The 21875-nt window shown below is 45.7% G+C and overlaps 1 protein-coding gene across 3 annotated transcripts in view; it reads left to right on the forward strand.

The window, feature by feature from the left end:
• LOC115092318 (myosin-11-like) overlaps positions 1 to 21608 on the forward strand; it is a 95915-nt gene extending 74307 nt beyond the window's left edge. For all 3 annotated transcript variants that reach the window (XM_029603091.1, XM_029603092.1, XM_029603093.1), the window contains 4 exons: positions 405 to 519; positions 7282 to 7506; positions 18715 to 20047; positions 20829 to 21608. In XM_029603091.1, the coding sequence (XP_029458951.1) occupies positions 405 to 519; positions 7282 to 7506; positions 18715 to 18772 (398 nt within the window). In that variant the 3' untranslated portion in view covers positions 18773 to 20047; positions 20829 to 21608. The remainder of the gene's footprint in view (positions 1 to 404; positions 520 to 7281; positions 7507 to 18714; positions 20048 to 20828) is intronic.
• Positions 21609 to 21875: the final 267 nt, after the last annotated feature.

Below are 21875 nucleotides of genomic sequence, written 5' to 3' on the forward strand. Positions count from 1 at the left end.
GGCCTGCGTGTGGGTTAATGAGCAGTAAATATAACTGGATTATTCCAATCCATCTGTCAAAATATTTTCAGCTTCACCCAGCCAGCTCAGTCTGCAGCTGAGAATTTCCCTAAATCCAGCCAGCCAAAATTTCTCTGGATAGATTTGGGTCAGCTGTTTGTGTGACTGAAGTATTTGTGCTGAAACCTGCCTTTTACATAGTGTCCCCCCTTTCGGAACGGCTAATTTGTGCACCTTGTGAATTTGGGAAGTGAAATGTAGCTGGTCAGTGGGGGAAAATGTTCAAATTTGGAGTGTAGGCAAGTAAACATTTTGAGAATTGACCCGTTTTATTTGTGCCTTTTAAAAAGAAATTCACCCAGACTAGATAGTGAGCTGACATGGGCTTCTTTGGTGGTGTCTAGGTGGAGACTCTGATGAAGTCCAGGAGCTAAGTGACAATGACCTCTCTTCTGCTAGTCACGGCCCCAGCGATGCTCATGAAGACCTCACCTGCCACAGCGTGGTTGAAATTCTCAGGTAAGCAGAGAACAAGTCTCAGGTTATCATGAGGTCGCAGATAAGCAGAGCAATTCTTCAGCACAGTGAATACAAATGTCTTTCTCACTCAGCCCCCAATTACTGCTCCTGTTATGGACCCTGTTACTCAGGCATATCACAGGGGGGAAGCACTTGGGTTCAGATGGGAGGAAAGCTGACAGCTCTTGCTGGAAAGAGGCTGCTAAGGGGATGCATCTCAGAGAAGATTCCCCCCTTCTACCAGCTCTCTGCCAGCAAGGGAATGGGTAGTCACCCACACCTTTTGTCTGGGAAGAAGAAGTATAAAGAGGAGAAAATGGGGGGCAGTAAGAAAGTAATTTGATCCTCTTAGAAAGTAATTCAGTATTAATTGCTCATCAAGGGCAGTATTCAAATGCATTTGTCTGGGTAAATTCTCCAGGCTGAAAACTGCCCTCCCCTTAGTGGCCAAAAGCCACAGCACATGAAGCTTTGGCCACAGGAATAGGAATAGGAGTAGGGCTGGGGGTAGGGTTAGAGTGGGAGGATTTGTGGCCCCTGTTGTCTGCTATTTTTCAAAGAGAAAGAATCTGAAGAGGGTCCCTTTGAAAATGAGGTTGTAGGAGCATGGATTTAAAGGGCTTACAGACCTGCATCTGCTCCAAGGTTTATAATGACTTTATTGCACCTGGGCTATCGAATTATATCTCTGGAATCACACTGAGAAAGCCTTCCTGCTACAGCACCTGGAATCACCTCTCCCCAGAAAATAAACGCAATATGGGATTAAATGCCGGCAAAAGTCCTGAGGTCGACATTCAAAAGGTTTTCAAGTTACTCCAACAAACTGTGTTTTTGAGAGGTCATCACCCTGCTGAAATATAACCAGATAAAAAGGGGCATGATGGGGGGTGTAGTCAGAAAGAGGTAGCTAGGAAAGTCTGGCTGGGAGAAACTTTATGGGGGTAACTTTAGCCAGCTACATTCAGTTCAATACTCACCGTACTTTCCTGCTCCGTGGCCCATTCAGTATGGCCCTTAGAAAAGTAACATTAACTACAAAGTAACAGTTACTAACATATATATAGTTATTTGATTTATATTCTGCTGTGAGGGCGTGTACAGCTGTCTCCCTCAGTCTACCTTAAAGGACCGGGCTCAGATATTCGTCCAATCCTCCTTAAGCTTGGGCTCCCCAAGGTATCCTGGGAGGCAGGAGGAGTTCAAACCCTGGGCATAAACCTAAGGGCCTAGACAGGCTAGATGGGCCTTGGGGAGATGACGGAGTATCAGACTACAAAGAGGTAAGGTGAGTAAATCTGTATGGGTTTAAGCCAGAGACTGCCTCAGTTCAAGGCACCTGCTTTATTGTTTGCTACCCCATATTTGCTGTCTCCTATCACTGTAAATAAAAGGCACTTAAAGCACAGCCAGAGTGTATGTGTATATTTCTCTAGCTGTACCCACACCATTGACCACTCCTGTGCCACATCTGTCTTTCGGGAACTTCAAAAAGGATTACATTCAGGTACTATAGGTATCTCCCTATCTCCAGAGGGCTCACACTCTAAGACCTATATTTACTAAAGATTTGTTCCCATTCTGTGTCCATGGAAAAAATGCTTAGTAAATGACCCCCTAAGTTTTGGCCTACACTGCTAAGAATACCTTATATCCCAGTTGTCTACCACAGAAACATAACTACTTGTAGGATAGCATTTCTCATCCAAGTCACTTTTTGTTGTCTCCCTATTCTAGATAGATAAGCCTATAATTTCCCATATTTAATCAATACCCAGGCCCATCTTTTACCACTAAGCTTTGTAATCTAAACAACCATCAAAACTAGCGAAGCTATTACCTGAACATCTGAATGGTACCTGATCACCAGTATTCTGCAAGTATTAATTCAATAATATTCTGGTTCCAACCTGGCTAACCCATGGCTTGAGGTATCACTAGATCATGCTTCTTATATGTGTCCCTCGATTTTTTTATCTGGTAAGTTAAATGTAAAACATTGATAAGCTAGGCAAAGAGGGAATTTGAAAAGAAGTTGGCTGTAGAGGCAAAAACTCATACTAAAAACTTTAAAAAATATATCTAAAGTAGGAAATCTGTAAGGGAGTTTGTTGGACTGTTAGATGATTAAGTGTTTAAAGGGGAACTTAAGGAAGATACGGCCATTGCAGAAAGACTAAATGAATTCTATGCATCAATGTTTATTAATGAGGATGCTGAAGAGATACCCGTTCCAGAGATGGTTTTTAAGGGTGATGATTCAGATGAACTGAACCAAATCATGATGAACGTGGAGGATGTAGTAAGCCAGACTGACAAACTGAAGAGTAGTAAGTTACCTGGACCAGACAGTATGGATCCCAGGGTTTTGAAATAACTAAAAAATGAAATTTCAGATCTCTTATTAGTAATTTGTAACCTATCATTAAAATCATCCATTGTACCTGAAGACTGGAGGATGGCTAATGTAACCCCGATATATAAAAAGGACTCCAGATGTGACCTGGAAATTATAGACTGCTGAGCCTGCATTCAGTGCCAGGAAAAATCATGGAAACTATTATAAAGAATAAAATCACAGAACAAATAGTTAGACATGATTTAAACGGACACAGCCAGCATGGATTTACCCAAGGGAAGTCTTGCCTCACAAATCTGCTACATTTTTTTGAAGGGATGAATAAACATGTGGATAAAGGTCAGCCAATGGATTTAGTGTATTTGGGTTTTCAGAAGGTGTTTAACAATGGGAGGGCCACCTAGTAACTCGAGGTGGGGATTAGGTATGAGCGTAGGGGGTTGGGGGCCACTTTCACATTCAACATGAGACCTACGGAAAGAACAGTGGTCTCTAGTGAAGATTTGCTGGCCGTCGGAGTGAGGACACTCACTCCAAGAAGAGATTTGGGCAACGTTCTCTCAACCTAGCTTGATGGACACTCTACCTGGGCAACAACAAGCTAGGTTGAGAGAACGTTGCCCAAATCTCTTCTTGGAGTGAGTGTCCTCACTCCGACGGCCAGCAAATCTTCACTAGAGACCACTGTTCTTTCCGTAGGTCTCATGTTGAATGTGAAAGTGGCCCCCAACCCCCTACGCGGATACAAATACCTGTCTAGGGTATAGGCATTATAGGAAGGCTCTCTCTCTCTCTCTCCCCCCCAAATACACCGTTCGGAATTGTCGTGGACCGCGATACTCCCAGCTGGACACTTTCGTGTACTGCGAAGATTCATTGGTTGTTTTATCGCGGTGCACGATGTTTTCGCAATTTGCGAATCCAGTTCCGCAAATGGCGAAAACATCGCGTGACGCGATGTTTCCCCGCTGCACGGAAAATGCCTTATTTGCATAGGACACGCCCCCTCATGCGTTACCACTGCGATATTGGAAAATGAGGCCCCAAGTCCCTTATGAAAAGCATCTAAGAAAACAAAAAAAGTCATGGGATAGGACAAGATGTCCTTTTGTGGATTGCAAACTGGCTAAAAGACAGGAAACAGAGTAGGTTTAAATAGTTTTGTCAGTGGACAAAGGTAAACAGTGGCGTGCCTCAGGGATATGTTCTTGGACCAGTGCATTGTAATATATTTATAAATGATCTGGAAAAGGTAACGATGAGGGGGGTGATCAAATTTGCGGATGACACAAAATTAATTAGAGTAGTTAAATCTTAAGCAGATTGTGATAAACTGCAAGAAGATCTTGTGAGGCTGGAAGATTGGGCATCCAAATGGCAGAGGAAATTTAATATGGACAAGTGCAAGGTGATGCATATATGGAAAAATTACCCATGCTGTAGTTACTTGATGTTAGGTTTTATATTAGGATTAACCACCCAGGAAAAAGATCTAAGCATCATAATGGATAATACATTGAAATCCTTGGCTCAGTGTGCTGTAGAGGTCAAAAAAGCAAACAGAATTTTAGGAATTAAGAAGGGAATGGTGAATAAAACGGAAAATATCATAATGTCTCTGTATTGTTCCATTGTGAGACCACAGCTTGAGTAATGTGTACAATTCTGGTCACCGCATCTCAAAAAAGATATATTGCACTGGAGAAAGTACAGAGAAGGGCAACCAAAATGATAAAGGGGATGGAATGGCTGCCCTATGAGGAAAAGCTAAAGAGGTTAGAGTTATTCAGCTTGGAGAAGAGACAGCTGCGGGGGGATATGATCGAGGTCTACAAAATCATGAAAGGACTTGAACAGGTAATTGTAAATCAGTCATGTACTCTCAGACAATAAAAGGACTAGTGTGTGCTCCATGAAGTTAGCAAGTAGCTCATTTAAAACAAATTGGAGAAAATTATTTTTCACTCAGTGCATACTTAAGCTCTGGCATTCATTGCCAGAGGATGTGGTTAGTGCAGTTAGTGTAACTGGATTTAAAAAAAAGGTTTGGATAAGTTCCTAGAGGAGATGTCCATAAACTGCTATTAATCAATAAGGAATAGTAGCTTGGAATCTATTTAATGTTTGGGTATTTGCCAGGTACTTGTAACTTGGATTGGCCACCGTTGAAAAGAGGATGCTGGGCTTGATGGATCCTTGGTCTGATCCAGTATGGCATGTTCTTCTCCCCCCGCTCAGCCCCCGCCACGTAAGGCGGCGGGTAGCTAGCCTCGCGCCGCCAGGGGTCCGGCGCGAAGCTCTTCGGGGCAGGGAAGCTGGAAAAGAACCCCCCTCCCCTGCCATCGTCGCCGGGCGTCTCCGGCTCTGAGTCCGAGTCGCTCTCCTCGCTGCTGGCGTAGGCAACCAGGGACATGAGAGCGGCCGTAGAGAAAGGGAGAGCGAGAGGCTTCGAACCGGGGGCGGCGGCTACTCTCAGCCCGGGGATTCTGCAGGCCTCGGCCCGCCGCTCCCCGGCAATCCCCTCCGTCCAACCGCCGACAGCGCCCGCCCGACCTCCCCGCCTCGCTGGGATTCTGGCGGGGCGCGCGGCACTTGCAAACGCACCGCAGTCCAATTAAAAAAAAATAAACCTGGACCCCCCCCCACCCCAACTCTCCCGCAGCAACAACTCAGCGCGCTCAGGATAATGGCTGCTCAGGTGAAGACCCCTCTCCCGACGGACTTCAGCTCCCAGCGTGTCCTGCGCCGGACAACCTCTTGCTCTTTGCGCGGAGCGTGGCGCGCTGCATCTCGGGACTTGTAGTACGGCGAAGGTCCGGCCTAAATCTTATGAATGTAGTTTAGGGAAATTTCAGGAAAAACGGTAATTTGACTTTTAAAAGGCTTGAAATCCCGATTTTTCAAAGAAAAAAAAAATTTTTGTACACTTAATCATTTAAGAAGTATTTAGTTGAAATGTCTCTTTAAACTTTACATTTAGTTTACAGTCATTTATACTGATGTGCATTCAGCTTTGTGGAAAACATGGGTTCGCTGCTTAAAAGTTCACTGTCGTAATTTCTCCAACAATCGAAAACAGTTCAGTGGCGTTTTATACGATACAGCAGCATTCTGAAAACTTTGTGTCCCCAAGTAGAACAGAGCAGACGGACCATGAAATGTCAAGTTATTTCTATATTGTATTTATTGTGCACACTTTAGGGAAATCCTAGCAAGTTATAATTTAATGAGTCTTAATTCATTTTTATCTAAAGTCTCAGGTTTGTCCCTAACCCAGAGAAGTCCAGGTTTGTCCCCAACCCAGAGAAGTCACCTTATTGTTATTCTTTTGAATCGTTTTTGAATCGCTCTGTTCAATATGTTTCATGTAAAGCCATGTTTAATATGTTTCTTGTAAAGCCAGGGGCACTGTTTCCCGTCCCTAGGCATTATTATTGTTACCTGTAAACCGGATTGATTTGTTTCCCAACAAGAATTTCGGTATATAAAAATTCTAAATAAATAAATAAATGTTCTTATGTTCTTATGCCATCTACCGTGTTATGTTAACACATCCTTTGGAGGCAAAATTAGTCCTTCTTAAAAGTTAGTTTCTTATATAGTTGTAGTTCTTACTGGACTAATGTACTGTTACAGAGCATAGATTTCTGTTTTAAATGGTAGATTATATCCTCCCACTTTGTTCAGGGTCCCAACCTTTTGGGCCAGATTTTAGTACCTACGCGCGGGCGTAGATTTGTGCGCGCAACCCGGCGCACACAAATCTATGCTTCATTTTATAACATGCGCGCGCACAGCCGCGCGCATGTTATAAAATCCAGGGTCAGCGCACACAAGGGGGTGCACACTTGTGCACTTTGCACGGGCCGAGCCCTAGGGGAGCCCCAATGGCTTTCCCTGTTCCCTCCGAGGCCGCTCCGCAATCGGAGCGGCCTCGGAGGGAACTTTCCTTCCACCCCCCCCCCCCCACCTTCCCCTACCTAACCCCCCCTAACCTTTATTTTGCAAGTTGCGCCTGCCTCTGGGCAGGCATAGGTTGTGCGCACCGGCCAAGTACTGGCGTGCGATCCCCTGGCACAGCTGCTGTGCCGGAGACCTCGGTCCCATCCCGCCCCTGCCCCTTTCAAAAGCCCTGGGGCTTACGCGCGTCCTGGGACTTGTGTGCATCACCGGACCTATGGAACATAGGCTCGGCATGCGTAGGGCTTTTAAAATCTGCCCGTTTGGGTCAAGTGGCAGGTCTAAGCTGCCCTCCAGTATTATACATCTTAATCTCAACCAAAAGACCAATAAGAGCCCATCCTCAGCTCCTGACCTAGGCTGAGAAGATTTAGTGTACAGAGACATATTAACAAAGAAATACAAGAAATAATTAACTATTTTATATCACTTTTATCTTGTAGTGGATCAACTCTGCCTAGGCGTCCATTTGCTCCACGAAGTGTTGCTGATTTGAAAATTGGAAATCTGGTAAAATTCTCGCGGCCCGCAGGAAAAATCAGCAAAGGACTAATCAAGTACTTGGGCCATCTATTTGGGAGAGAGGACGTGTATGTAGGAATAGAGTTGGAAGGCAGTGAGATGGGGAAACATGACGGCACGTTTGAAGGAAGACGGCACTTTGTGTGGTAAGACGTCCGTTCCACCAAGCTTGACTATGGCTGATGTCCCACTGCTTCTCTCTTCTTTTTTTATTTATTTATAGTTTATTGCATCAATAGAATAACATTGGATAGAATACAGCATCATATCATATTTTATACATTTAACAATGCATTAATAGATAACTAATAACATATCGCATCTCCTGATTCCCCGCCACCCTTGGTATTTTACAACATCGCGCTACTATGGTCCTTTAAGGGGACAAGAGAGAGACAATTAGAGAGCAAAGAAAATACACAGTATCAGTAGGAACATTTCAGTAATGATGACAATGAAAGCATAGGATGCGTAATATTAACATTACTATACAGGTTGCGGACATATTAAGAAAAATAAAAGAAAATCACTGCTACACGACTCCATCCTTCTCTACGCCCCTCTGCTCTTCACTCTTTGATAACCAGTCACCTCGGGGTTGCCATGGCAGTAGTTTCCGTTGACTAGATGCTTTTGAAAGAGCAATTCCCTTTAAAAGCGTCCAGAGCTTATTTAATCAAATCCGTAGACTATCGATGGAGGGCTTCTCTCTTCTGAAGAGTTTCCTGCTCACTGCCCTTATCAGGGTGCTCAACTGAGCAACTCTGCCTTACTGCACCTGCACTGTGGGAGATGCTGCTTACAATAAACTTCACAAACAAGCATGGCTACTTTTGGAGGGAAACAGCTAATTTAAAACAACTGGAAATCTATTGTATTGGGTTTTGCAAATTCTTTACTTGCACTCAACAATGTGTAGTTACCTGAAGTCTTACATGCAACCCTGGCAGTAAAGGGTTAAGTTCTGCAAATTTTCTTAATATGTGTGAGGCAAATTTGCATAAGTGTGATGAATTGCTGCTGTACTCAGTTTTTCACCACTTGAGGAGTAGGATAGCTGAGCCCTGGTAGGGTAGAGCTGCTTCAGGGAGTGGCCACAAGATGATGCAATAATTCATGGGACTGTGTGCAAATCTCTCAAACACACTCTGCCAGAGTCTTTTCAGAAAACCTAACAAACTCATTCTCACGTTCTGATTAAAGAAACAGAATGCAATACTGCTGCAATCCTGACATGTCAGTGTAGCTCCTTCTTGTCTGTGTTGCTTCCTCTTTTATTCTTAAATGTGACTCTTCTTCAGGGCCGGTGCAAGGGGATTAGGCACCCTAGGCGAGCCTTCTCCCTTGCGCCGCCCCCCCCCCCCCCCCCCCCCCCCCATTGCTCAGCCACCCCCCCGGTCTTGGCCCCGATTCCTATCTCATTCTCGATCACACCCGCTGTGTGGTTTTCTGGGTCGTGAGCGGGTTGGGCACTGCTTGCGGCCCGCCAAATCTCCACTCCTCTTTGCTATCGCTTGCGGCCCCATATGGCTCGCACCCAGTGGCGCACCAAGGGTCTCCGGCACCCGGGGACCAATGCATTTGTGTGCCTCTCCAGCATCCCCCCCCCCCCTTAATCCTTCTTGTACTAATGCTTAAGGTCACAGAAAATCAGTGGTGACTCTAGCCAGAAGAATTGTTGGGGGGGGGAAGCCAAAATGACATTTCTTCATCACACCCACCTCTATAGCATGGATCCTGCTTTAAAATTGGTTATAAAAAAAAGTGTTAATAAAAAAAGTCCAAAGGGTCTTCTGAGTAATTTTAAAAAGCTGGCCAGTTTCACACTATAAAATTATTTGATAGCCTCATTCAACTAATTCTATGTGGCTATGAGAGTGAAGTCTGGAATATATAGGAAGGGACAGAATGTCAATACAAATCCTGCACCTCCAGTTCTGTAACTCTGTGCATCCACTGAAATTCCCCCAAACAATGGAGCTTGGATGTTTCCCTTACAGCTCATCAAACTAAAAGATATTTTCAAATTCTGGTGTCACCTCACAGTAACAGCAGCACAAACACCTTCCACAGCCAGACACATTGTGAGCTAACACAAAACACCACAAAAAAAGACACTCAAAATCTATACTGCAATCCCATCGTAACATAACAGTAATAACACCAAGGACTCAAACAACAATAACCTTACCTGTGAATAAGCAAGGGTAAATATTACACTGGGTCCTAGAATACCAATACACCACCTACTGAGGAAACAAACCAAACCAGATTGCTATTGATCCCTATGCTAGCAGAATCTCTCATCATGGTCACACACACAGAGCAGAGACAGACCCTCACCAAATACAGAATACAAAATAAAGGAGCACAAATTAGAAAAAACTGAAATGGAAACCCCAAGAAGCCAGACTCTGTGTATTAATAATGGAAAAACAGAACCACCATTCCTCATAAAACAATAAAATCAAGAAACATAAAGTATCAGTTGTTATAGTAAAACCATACTAATAAAAGAATATTTTAAAACTACTGATAAATAGAATTTCTATTAATTCAAATCATATACATTTTTTACAATTTCCCAAACACCAATAAAACATTTCAAAACAGCACATGTATCAAATAACACCCAATAATTTAAACTAATAAGGATTTTAAAAAGCCCCTGCTGTCCATGCATGGGAGCTCTTGATTTCCAGTCACCCTGATATTGTCGAGGATTAGGAGGTTATCCTCGCTCTCTCACACACATACTCACATGTCCATTCTCTCTCACACATACACTGTCACACACATACACATTCATGCTCTTATACCCACCATAACCTCTCGCTCTCACAGACACTGACACACTCTCAGGGTGTAAGACTCTCTCTCCCCAAACACCCCCTCCTACACACACACACACTCTTACTCCCCTTGATTTTCTCATACACACTCATGCTCTCACTGGCTCCCTCACATACACACAAACACACACACCCAGGCAAGCTCCCAATCATTCTCACACCACTCCCTCCCCATCCTCCAGGTATGCACACATTCATTCTCACACACACAGACCCCCAGGCAGGCACCAATTCTCACACATACAAACCCCAGGAAGACACCCATTCATTCCCATACACAGACACACCCTCAGGCAGGTACCCATGCATTCACACACATACACCCCCAGGCAGACTCCCATTCATACACATGCACACACTAAAGGCAGACCCCCTCTCTTTCTTTTGCCAGTAACCTCAGAGCCTCTCTCATTCCTCTGCTGCCACTGTCACTGCTGCCGCGTGGCTATTGGGGAGGTGCTGATTGCTGCTACTGGCACTGAAGCCCATTCTGCTGCCTCCTCTCTGCAGACCCCGTGGGCTTCCACTTCCTCCATGCTGATCTCCTACATTGTGAGATCCGCATAGAGAAAGTGCTACTCTTGCACATTCCCAAAGATTACATGTGCCAATCAATAAAAAGTAATTTTTTTTTTTTACTTTGCTGTCTGATCTTAGTTTTCTAATCTGTTGGTCACAGAATTTTTTTTTCACCTTCCCTTTCTTATTTTTTTTTGCCAATTTCTTTTATATTGTCTTTTTTTCTATTTCTTTTCTCTCCATCTGTCTTCTTCCCTCAAACACACAGGTTCTCATTCTCACATGCTTTCTCTTACACACACACACACACACGCTCTCTCTCATACAATCATTCATACATATAGTCTCTCACTGGCACATGCTGAGTCTCACACACACACACAGGCTCTCTCACTCTCACATGCTGTCTTGCTCAAGCACAGGCTCTCACTGTCACATGCTGTCTCTCTCACACACACAGAGGCTCTCACATGCTGTCTCTGCAAACCATCAGGTCCTCACTCCCACACACACAGTCTCTCAACTCACTCTCACACAATCTCTCAACTCATCTCATACACACATACACACACACCCTCTACAGACCCTCAGCCTCTCTCTCACCTCTGGGCCTCCTCTTCATGGGTCGCCGCAGGATGGGCTCTGCAGCGGCCCTGGTCTTCTTGGACCGCCCGCAATGTAGGATTCGTGGCGACCCGTAAGCGCTGATGCTCCACCTCCTTCTGGCACGCGGCTGATGCTCCTCCTCCTTCCTGCCCAAGCGGCTCCAGCAACATTTTTCTTCTGGGTCCGCGGGGTCAGGAAGGAGGAGGAGTATTTGTAGGCTTAGATGCAACCTTTTTTTTCGGGCCGTGGTGACGTGAGGTCCACCACGGCTCTGCCGATCTTCCGTGGCTGTATGAGCCTTCTTGACGGCCACCAGCAGCTCGGCACCCCCTAATGCTAGGCGCCCTAGGCGATCGCCTAGTGCTTCCACCGGCCCTGCTCTTCTTTCCTTTTTGATTTGAGAAAGCCCATGTTCTTCAGCTGTCCATGCTGTACTCATGCTTTATGTTTATCAGTGTGATGCCTGCATGGGGCTCAGGTGAAGACTTGCTCTTCTACCATCTGCACTGTTTGCAAGCTTTATATGTATCAGCATGAGGCCTCCCAAGGGTTTTATTGAAGATCTGCTCTTCAGCTGTCCATGCTGTATTCATGCTCTCTCTGTATTAGTGTGACACTTGCATGGGGCTCTGATGAACATCTGCTGTCCAGCTGTCCATTTGTGTGGGTGTGTAGCCTGTAGGGGCTCTGATGAAGATCTGCTCTTCAGCTGTCCGTACTGTAGTCATGCTTTATGTGTATCAATGTGATGCCTGCATGGGGCTCTTCAGCTGTTTTCATCCTTTTTACCCATTTGTGTGGTATACGGCTAGTGAGCTAATAAAGATTAGAAGAAATTACCTATTTTACAGGCTACTACCCCCATTTAGAAAGAACCAGGATATGCAGATATAATATTTTAACTACCCGCTGCTCCAGACAGATATTAAACTCAGACTGGAAATACAGATTATAACTGTTTTAGCTTGAACAGTTTTCCCAACCTGTGTTAAATATTGTTTTATGCATTATTTTTTTTAAATAGCAGATGAAAAACATCCCACAGGTTGGGTTTCTGGTTCTTTGTGTTTATGCCTAGTTTTAACAAACCTGAGTCATTTGTAGTTTAGCAATACAGGTGGAAGAAAAATTTTTCTAAATCCAATATTTTTCCTAGCGTGTAGCAGATGGACTCAGGACCAATGGGTATAGTGTACTCTTGATAGCAGTTGGAGATGGGTCAGATTTCAATCTGACGTCAGCCCTAGTACATATACCCCTGCAGGAAGTGCAGCTCTTCAGTATTTTCCATCTCCATAGCAGTTAGGGACTCTATGCACGCTCGCACAGCGTTAGAGTAAATTTTACCAAAGAAATCCAAATTAAGAAGAAATTTTACCTCTACAGACAAGCCCCGCTCTCCTGCGGTGACACCCGTTGGGTCCCTCCCCCAGTCGAGATTGCCGAGGTGATTTCCGTGATCCCTTAGAGGTGAGCCTCGGACCGGCGGCCGACCCTCGGCGGGGACCTAGCCCCCGACATAGGGTGAGGCTGAGAGACAGCGGGTGCAGCCTCGAGCGCAGCGGTGAAGGTATTTTCCCTCTCCCCCTGTAGCCGGAGATCGCCCGGAACGAAACCGGGAAGTGCAGAGACAAAGAAAGTTGGAAATCTATTTAAAAGTCTCCGGTCTCCGAAGCTAGAGGAGACGTACAGGTCACCAGCCAGGACAATAGGGATGGGATGCCCCAGAAACCATGGGATGCCCCAGAAACCATGTTCAAAGGGGGCCGGGTCCTGGCAGCCATGTACCCTCTGGACCCTGCCACCAAAGATCTGGCATGTCCGAAAGTGGATGCCATGGTCTACACGGTCTCGAAGCGCACTACTGTCCCGGTGGAGGGGAGGAACAGCACTCAAGGATGCTCAAGACAAACGTCTGGAATCTATCCTCAAACAGTCCTTTGACGTCTCCACTATGTCTTTACAGATCGCGGCCTGCTGTGCCGTGGTGACACGCGCCTGCTTAGCACAGACCAGGAACAACACTCCTGGGGAAGCCTTGGAACCAGCAGTATCATTCCTCATGAATGCCGGTTCTGATCTGGTGTGCACCGCAGCTAGAGGAGTGTCATCAGCCGTGGCAGCCAGAAGACAAAGCTGGCTCCAAAACTGGTCGGCCGACGCATCCTCTAAAACGAGTCTCACAAGGATGGCTTTCAAGGGAACACTTCTGTTTGGAAGCAAACTAGAGAAAATAGCCAACAAGTGGGGCGAGTCCCTACTGCCGCGGCTACTGGAGGACAGGAATAAGAGAAACCAGCGATCCTTCCCCCGGACCTCCAGGGGCAGAGGATCACAGCGCTTCAACACATATAGAAGCTCATATCAAGCGGCCCGCCCCGCAGATCGGAGTCAGTCCTTTCGGAACAAGCACAATTAAGGGGAGCCAGCTCGGGCCCAGGCCCCAGCCGCACCCCACAATGAAGATCAGCCAACCCATCCAAAGGAAGAAGCCATAGGGGGTAGACTGGCCCTATTCTACCAAAGATGGGTCGAGATAACTTTGAACAAGTGGGTTCTATCCATCATTCGAGAGAGATTACCTGGATTTCCACCACCTCCCTCCGGACAAGTTTGTGGAATCTCCCTGCCACGACCCTTCCAAGAGAATGGCAGTGGAAGCTACACTGACCAGATTACTAGCCTTAGGGCTAAACACCGGTGCTCCCACAACAAATAAATATTGGCCATTATTCCATCTATTTTATCGTTTCCAAGAAGGAAGGAATGTTCAGACCTATCCTGGACCTCAAGGCGGTCAACCTTCATCTGAAGATTCCTCGCTTCCGCATGGAAACCCTAAGCTCGGTAATAAGGGAGATACAACCGGGAGAGTTCCTTACCTCCCTGGATCTGTCGGAAGCCTACCTACACATTCCGATCCATCAAGAGCATCAGCGTTTTCTACGCTTCTCTATCCTGGACAGTCACTACCAGTTCAGGGCACTATCTTTCAGGTTAGCCACTGCACCCCAGACGTTCATCAAGATCATAGTGGTGATGGCAGCAACACTGAGGAAGGAAGGAATCCGCGTGCACCCTTATCTAGACGATTGGCTAATCAGAGCGAAATTCCCAGAGGAAAGCCACCAGGCAACCAACAGAGTCAAAACTCTACTGAGAGCCTCGGGTGGGTGGTCAACACAAAGAGCTGCCTGCAGCCTTCCCAATCTCTAGAATACCTGGGAGTCCGGTTCGACACCAAAACAAGACAAGGTCATCCTGACACCGACAAGGAGATCAAAACTGATGACCCAGTTACGAACCCTGTTGAGCGAATTTCGCCCCACAGCTTGGGATTACCTATAAGTTCTTGGCCTTATGGAATCCACACTGGAAGTAGTCCCATGGGCACGGGCTCACATGAAACCCCCTACAACGCTCACTACTATCACGATGGAATCCACTGTCCCAAAACTACACTGTACGGCTTCAGCTCCCAGAAAGAGTTCAGGCACAACTACGATGCCAGGGAAAGAGCCTATCCTCCCCAACCTGGATCCTACTCACCACAGATGCCAGCCTACGAGGATGGGGAGCACACTGCCAGGAGCTAACCGCTCAAGGGCAATGGAACAAAGAAGAGTCTGGATGGAATATCAATCACCTAGAAGCCCGGGCAGTCAGACTAGTCTGCCTAAGGTTCGGTCACAGACTCAAAGGCAAAGTGGTCAGAGTAATGTCTGACAATGCCACAACAGTGGCCTACATCAACCATCAGGGAGGAACCAGAAGCCAACAGGTGTCTCTGGAAATAGACCCTCTAATGTCATGGGCGGAAGTGAATCTTCAAGAGATCTTGGCCGTCCACATTGCTGGGAAAGAAAATGTTGCAGCGGACTACCTCAGCAGAGAAAGTCTACATCCAGGAGAATGGAAACTGTCAACCACAGCATTCCAATTGATAGTAAACAGTTGGGGAACACCAACCATGGACCTCCTGTCAAGTCGGTCCAACGCCCAGGTACCCAGTTTCCTCAGCTGCAGGCGGGAACCCCAGTTCCAGGAAATAGATGCCCTGGTATAGACCTGGCCACAGGAGACTCTGTTATACGCCATCCAGGCGATGTCCTTTCGTGGATTACAAGCTGGTTAAAAGACAGGAAACAGAGAGTAGGATTAAATGGTCAATTTTCTCAGTGGAAAAGGGTAAACGGTGGAGTGCCTCAGGGATCTGTACTTGGACCGGTGCTTTTCAATATATATATATAAATGATCTGGAAAGGAATACGACGAGTGAGGTTATCAAATTTGCAGATGATACAAAATTATTCAGAGTAGTTAAATCACAAGCAGACTGTGATACATTGCAGGAGGACCTTGCAAGACTTGAAGATTGGGCATCCAAATGGCAGATGAAATTTAATGTGGACAAGTGCAAGGTGTTGCATATAGGGAAAAATAACCATTGCTGTAGTTACACGATGTTAGGTTCCATATTAGGAGCTACCACCCAGGAAAAAGATCTAGGCATCATAGTGGATAATACTTTAAAATAGTCAGCTCAGTGTGCTGCAGCAGTCAAAAAAGCAAATAGAATGTTAGGAATTATTAGGAAGGGAATGGTTAATAGAACGGAAAATGTCATAATGCCTCTATCGCTCCATGGTGAGACCACACCTTGAATACTGTGTACAATTCTGGTAGCCGCATCTCAAAAAGATATAGTTGCGATGAAGAAGGTACAGAGAAGGGCAACCAAAATGATAAAGGGGATGGAACAGCTTCCCTATGAGGAAAGGCTGAAGAGATTAGGGCTGTTCAGCTTGGAGAAGAGACGGCTGAGGGGGGATATGATAGAGGTCTTTAAGATCATGAGAGGTCTTGAATGAGTAGATGTGACTCGGTTATTTTCACTTTCGAATAATAGAAGGACTAGGGGGGCATTCCATGAAGTTAGCAAGTAGCACATGTAAGACTAATCGGAGAAAATTCTTTTTCACTCAACGCACAATAAAGCTCTGGAATTGGTTGCCAGAGGATGTGGTTAGTGCAGTTAGTGTAGCTGGGTTCAAAAAAGGTTTGGATAAGTTCTTGGAGGAGAAGTCCATTAATGGCTATTAATCAATTTTACTTAGGGAATAGCCACTATTATTTGTATCAGTAGCATGGGATCTTCTTAGTGTTTGGGTAATTGCCAGGTTCTTGTGGCCTGGTTTTGGCCTCTGTTGGAAACAGGATGCTGGGCTTGATGGACCCTTGGTCTGACCCAGCATGGCAATTTCTTATGTTCTTATGTATGCCTTCCCACCTTAGCCCCTATTGGGCACAATCATCCACAAGATAGAACACCACAGGGGGCCAGTACTTCTAGTGGCCCCGGACTGGCCAAGAAGACCGTAGTACGCAGACATGTGAAGACTGCTGGCAGGGAACCCCCCCCTGCCGCTACCTCCACACAGAGACCTGCTCCAACAGGGACCGATCCTCCATGAGGATCCAGCTTGATTCTCTCTTACAGTCTGGCCATTGAGAGGACTCGCCTAAGGAGGAGAGGATACTCGGGGGCAGTAATTGACACCCTACTGTGAGCACGCAAGTTCTCCACATCCCTAACATACAAAAGGATTTGGAGAGTATTCAAATCTTGGTGCGAGGACCACGACATCATGCCACACTCAGTCAAAATTCCTGCGATTTTGGAATTCCTACAGAAAGGACTACAGAAGGGATTGTCCCTCAACTCCATCAAGGTACAGGTGGCGGCCTTGTCATGCTGCAGAACCAAGAGTGAGAGCGGCAGCATAGCCTCTCATCCGGATGTCTCCCGCTTCCTGAAAGGAGTCAAGCACATCCGACCACCCCTAAAATGGCTGGTGCCTCTTTGGAACCTCAACCTGGTCCTAGATTTCCTAGCAGGAACCTCCTTCAGACCTCTCCGTGGCCTGTCTCTTCGACTATTAACATTGAAGACAGCCTTCCTGCTGGCAGTCTGTTCAGCTCATCGTATATCTGAGCTACAAGCACTGTCCTGCCGGGAGCCATTCCTCAGACTCACCCCGGAAACCATCCAGTTATGCACAGTTCCGTCGTTCCTCCCCAAAGTGGTGTCTCACTTCCATCTCAACCAAACAATCTTACTACCATCACCAGATGAGCATAAGAATTCGGAAGAGGCTCGAAGTCTACGACATCTCAATGTCGGCAGGCTCCTAGTTCGATACCTGGAAAGGTCGGAATCCATACGAAAGACGGACCATCTATTCGTCCACAGCGGGAAGAAACAGGGGGAAGCGGCCTCACGAGCAACCATAGCCCGCTGGATCAAAGAAGTCATCAAGGTGGCCTACATGGAAGCAGGCAAGCCACCGCCTTTACAGTCAAGGCCCATTCTACTAAGGCCCAGGCAGTGTCCTGGGCAGAAACCAAGATGCTGTCACTCGCTGAGATCTGCAGGGTGGCGACATGGTCCTCCATCCACACTTTCTCCAGGTTTTACCGGCCTGGATGTTCAGGCTAGGGAGGACACAGCATTTGCTAGGGCAGTACTAAGTGGGTCACGGGCAGCCTCCCACCTGGTTCGGGAGTAGCTTTTATACATCCCATTGGTCCTGAGTCCATCTGCTACATGCTAGGAAATGGAGAAATTACTTACCTGATAATTTCGTTTTCCTTAGTGTAGACAGATGGACTCAGCATCCCACCCTCGGCTGCCGTTACTCATGGAATTATCGGGGGACGTCCCCAGGAGCGAGTGATTAAAGGGTAAGCTATGCTTTCCTTCATCTAGGACACCCATCCTACCAGGTGTCGATGTTTCTCTGTTGAGGGCACTGGCGGTCTCCAGCTATAGCCAATTCAACCAGTTGAAATTAATCAAGTTAACCAAGTTATAAAGTTAATCAAGTTATTCAAATTAGTCAGTCACACATATATCCACAATGCTTTTCGAGGAGAATACTGAAGAGCTGCACTTCCTGCAGGGGTATATGTACTAGGGCTGACGTCAGATTGAAATCTGATCCGTCTCCAACTGCTATCAGGAGTACACTATACCCATTGGTCCTGAGTCCATCTGTCTACACTAAGGAAAACGAAATTATCAGGTAAGTAATTTCTCCATTTCTTCACTAAAGTGAAGTAAAAAACAGTAGAACACATTTTCACAGGTACACACCCCTCTGACAATATCAGCAAAGGTTTAATTTAGTGAAAAGAAAATGGGAAAAGGTGTGGAATGTCATGCAGACAATAACCCTCAATGTTAATATAGAAGATCCGACTTCCAGGATGGTTATAAGCAAACTGGATCGAGCTAGGAAAAGAAAAGCAATAGGAACCAAACAATGGCACTTGCATGCAGAGTAAACTTTTGCTTTGTGTGTTCTGTCTTTTCAGCAAAGCTAACAAAGGAGTGTTTGTGAACTTCAATAAGGTCATCATGGCCTGGGAATAGAAGCTCCCCCCAGGCCCTCCATCTCCCCAGCTTCACCGTCAGTAGCTGTGATTGGTGGCAGAGACAGACCCTGCAATAAGCCTGAGAAAGTTTTCACAGCCGCTGCTTCCTTCCGGAAAAGTTTTTATTAATATCTGCTACTATATTTTTGTACATTTTCTATCTTTCCATTCTGCAAAACAAAGTAACACACATTCTATTGACTAGCGCTAGAACAGAACAATTTGGAAACAGAGAAAGATGATGGCAGAAAAAGGCCGCAGGGCCTATCCAGTCTACCCATCCACAACAACTGCTCAGCTCTACAATCCCTACCTCTGGCTCAGAGATCCCCTGTATTTAGCCCACACTTTCTTAAATTCAGATACTGTCCTTGCATTCACCGCCCTCTCTGTAAAGAAAGATTTCCTAAGATTATGCCTGAGTCTCCCCCCTTTCACTTTTATCTCATGATCCCTGGTGCCAGAGCTGCTAGCCTCCTTTGTATGGAAACCTAGGAGATATTTAACTCCATCACCCATCCCCTCCAACTATTCTCCTACTTACTCCATCTCGATTCTTACATCCCCAATTGCCCTCATACCTTCCACAAGCATTCCCTCACCACCTGATCCAATCCTCAAGCCCCGCCTCCATCTGCTCCATCCCTTCACAGAGCCTCTCCTCCAAACAGCCCCCTAGTCAGCATCAGAGGCTTTTATTCTATTTGTTATGTTGTATCTTGCCCCGACCAAGGTTTTAGGATCTGCAGGATATACTTTAAAATATATAAATAACATTTCCAGATCCAAGATGGCTGATCTTGCTGGTTGCACGTGAGAGAGGTCTGTCGGTTTAATTAGTTCAAATGCCTCACTCTGTGAGAAAACACCAGGCTAGGGAGAGGGAAACCCTGCCAGCATCTTTACCACCGATTCTTGGCCCGATGGATGCCCAATTTAGCGGCGAGCACTTGATCCGGGAGTTAGCTCGCTGGGAGGTGATCTGGAAGAAGTGTTACCTGACACTGCCCCAGAGCTCCAAACTACCTTGTCGCTGGAGGAATGGACGGATCCCGGGAACCCTGCTGAAGGGAGACTCCTCGATCATTTTTCTGAATCTACACTACTTGAAGGTGGACAAGCTTCCGATGGACAGTCCTTGGCTGTTGTACCAGAGGTGTTTTCTGAGTTCTCCATGACTTTGCCAGGACACAGGGAACAAGCTGGGAACACTGAATCTTGGTCTGAAAATGGAGGAGAACTTGCATTGCCTCATAAAAAGAAGATCAATCTGGTAAGACCATCAGTTATTTCCCTTGACACTATCTGGGAAGCAATTCAAACACTAAATGCTAATATTTTCAATCAAATGGCTCCTGTATATTCTAAGATGGAAAAATTTGATACCTGTTTAAAAGTGGTGGAAAAGGAAACTTTAGGGCCGGATTTTAAGACTTGTGCGAGGGCGTAGATTTGTGCGCGCAACCCGGCGTGCACAAATCTACGCCCGATTTTATAACATGCGCGCGCAGCCATGCACGTTATAAAATCCGATGTCGGCACGCGCAAGGTGGTGCACACTTGTGCAGCTTGCACGTGCCAAAGCCCTAGGGGAGCCCCGATGGCTTTCCCTGTTCCCTCCGCCCGCCCTCACCTTCCCCTATCTAACCCACTCCTCAGCCCTACCTAAATCCCCCCTACTACCTCTGTTTCTGTATTTACGCCTGCCTCTGGGCAGGCGTAGGTTGCACGCGCCAGCACGACCGCTGTGCCGGAGGCCTCGGTCCCGGTCCTGCCCCCGCCCACTCCCCGCCCATTTTTTCAAGCTCCGGGACATAGGCTCGACGCGCGCAGGAGGGTTTTAAAAGGGTTACACATGTATATTACGCTTGTAACCCTTTTAAAATCCACCCCTTAATGAATAAAAAATCTATTGAAGTATTTGAACAAGATGCTAAAAATAATTCATCGTTACATGCCTCCTTAATAAAGGAAAACCATTTATTTTCTACCAGGCTGGAGAATATGGAAAATATATTAAGAGGAAAACATTTACGTTTTATTAATTTTCCCAGAGATCAACTTACTCCCCCGAAGGGCATTGGAAGAAATATATGATTGAAGTTCTCACAGTTCCTGAACAGGCACTTCCTTTAACATCACGAGTCTATTACATTCCTCCTTATAGCAGGAAGGATTTTTTGGATCATAAAGAAGTTCAGGTTTTAACTCCTATTGTGATGCCCCAAATTGAAACTTACAGAAATCCTCGAAACATCGCAGGAAGACTCTGTTTCGTTCCTATTGGAGGCGGATGAAGAATGGACATTAAAAATGTTTTTCCATCATCGCTTAGAAATTTTTATGGGTCTTAAAATCAATATCTTCCCTGATTTGCTTAGGACAACACAGAAAAGAAGAAAACAGTTTCTGTTGTTAAAGCCTAAGGTTATTGAGATTGGAGCAATGTTCCTATTTCAATTTCCTTGTAAATGCATTATCAAATATCAGGGTTTTCCCATTCTTTTTTTCTGCCACCCCAGCTTTCTACTTTCCTTTCAGATAAGCTCTTCTCCAATGGGGACTGTTATTGCCAGTAATAAGGTCCGTATTAATATTTTAGCACTGCGTACAGCAGGTTTTTTTGTTTTTTTTTTAATTATTTTTGATTAAATTTACTAGAGGTAGTGGGATTGGATTCACCCCCCCCCTTTTTTTTTTTTTAAGGACTTGGAATTATGAACAGAGATATTAAGGAATGGATAATTGTTTTTTTTTCTGTAAGCTCTGATTTCAAATCAAGGTGTTTTTTCTCTTGAAATATATTTGTTAAAATTAATAAATAAATAAAATTTCCTTTGGATTTTTGTTTAAAGACAAATGACAACAGCTGGACAAACTGCTGCCAGGGGGCCACCATTTTCTGTTGGATAGGATCAGTGCTAGGAAAGAGGTGCAGTGGAAATCTTCACTGCTCAGTGTACACACCTTCTCTTTCCCTCATCGCTTGCTTGGAGTCCACCGGTGATTGGGAAGTGGCAACAGCAGTGGTAATGAAAGTCACCCCAGGCCCTGTAATGAGCCTGCTCCCTCCTCATGGAGGGTTTTCTGTTATTACAGAA

This window comes from Rhinatrema bivittatum, chromosome 5, assembly GCF_901001135.1.
Source record: "Rhinatrema bivittatum chromosome 5, aRhiBiv1.1, whole genome shotgun sequence".
In the NCBI taxonomy this organism is placed as follows: domain Eukaryota; kingdom Metazoa; phylum Chordata; class Amphibia; order Gymnophiona; family Rhinatrematidae; genus Rhinatrema; species Rhinatrema bivittatum.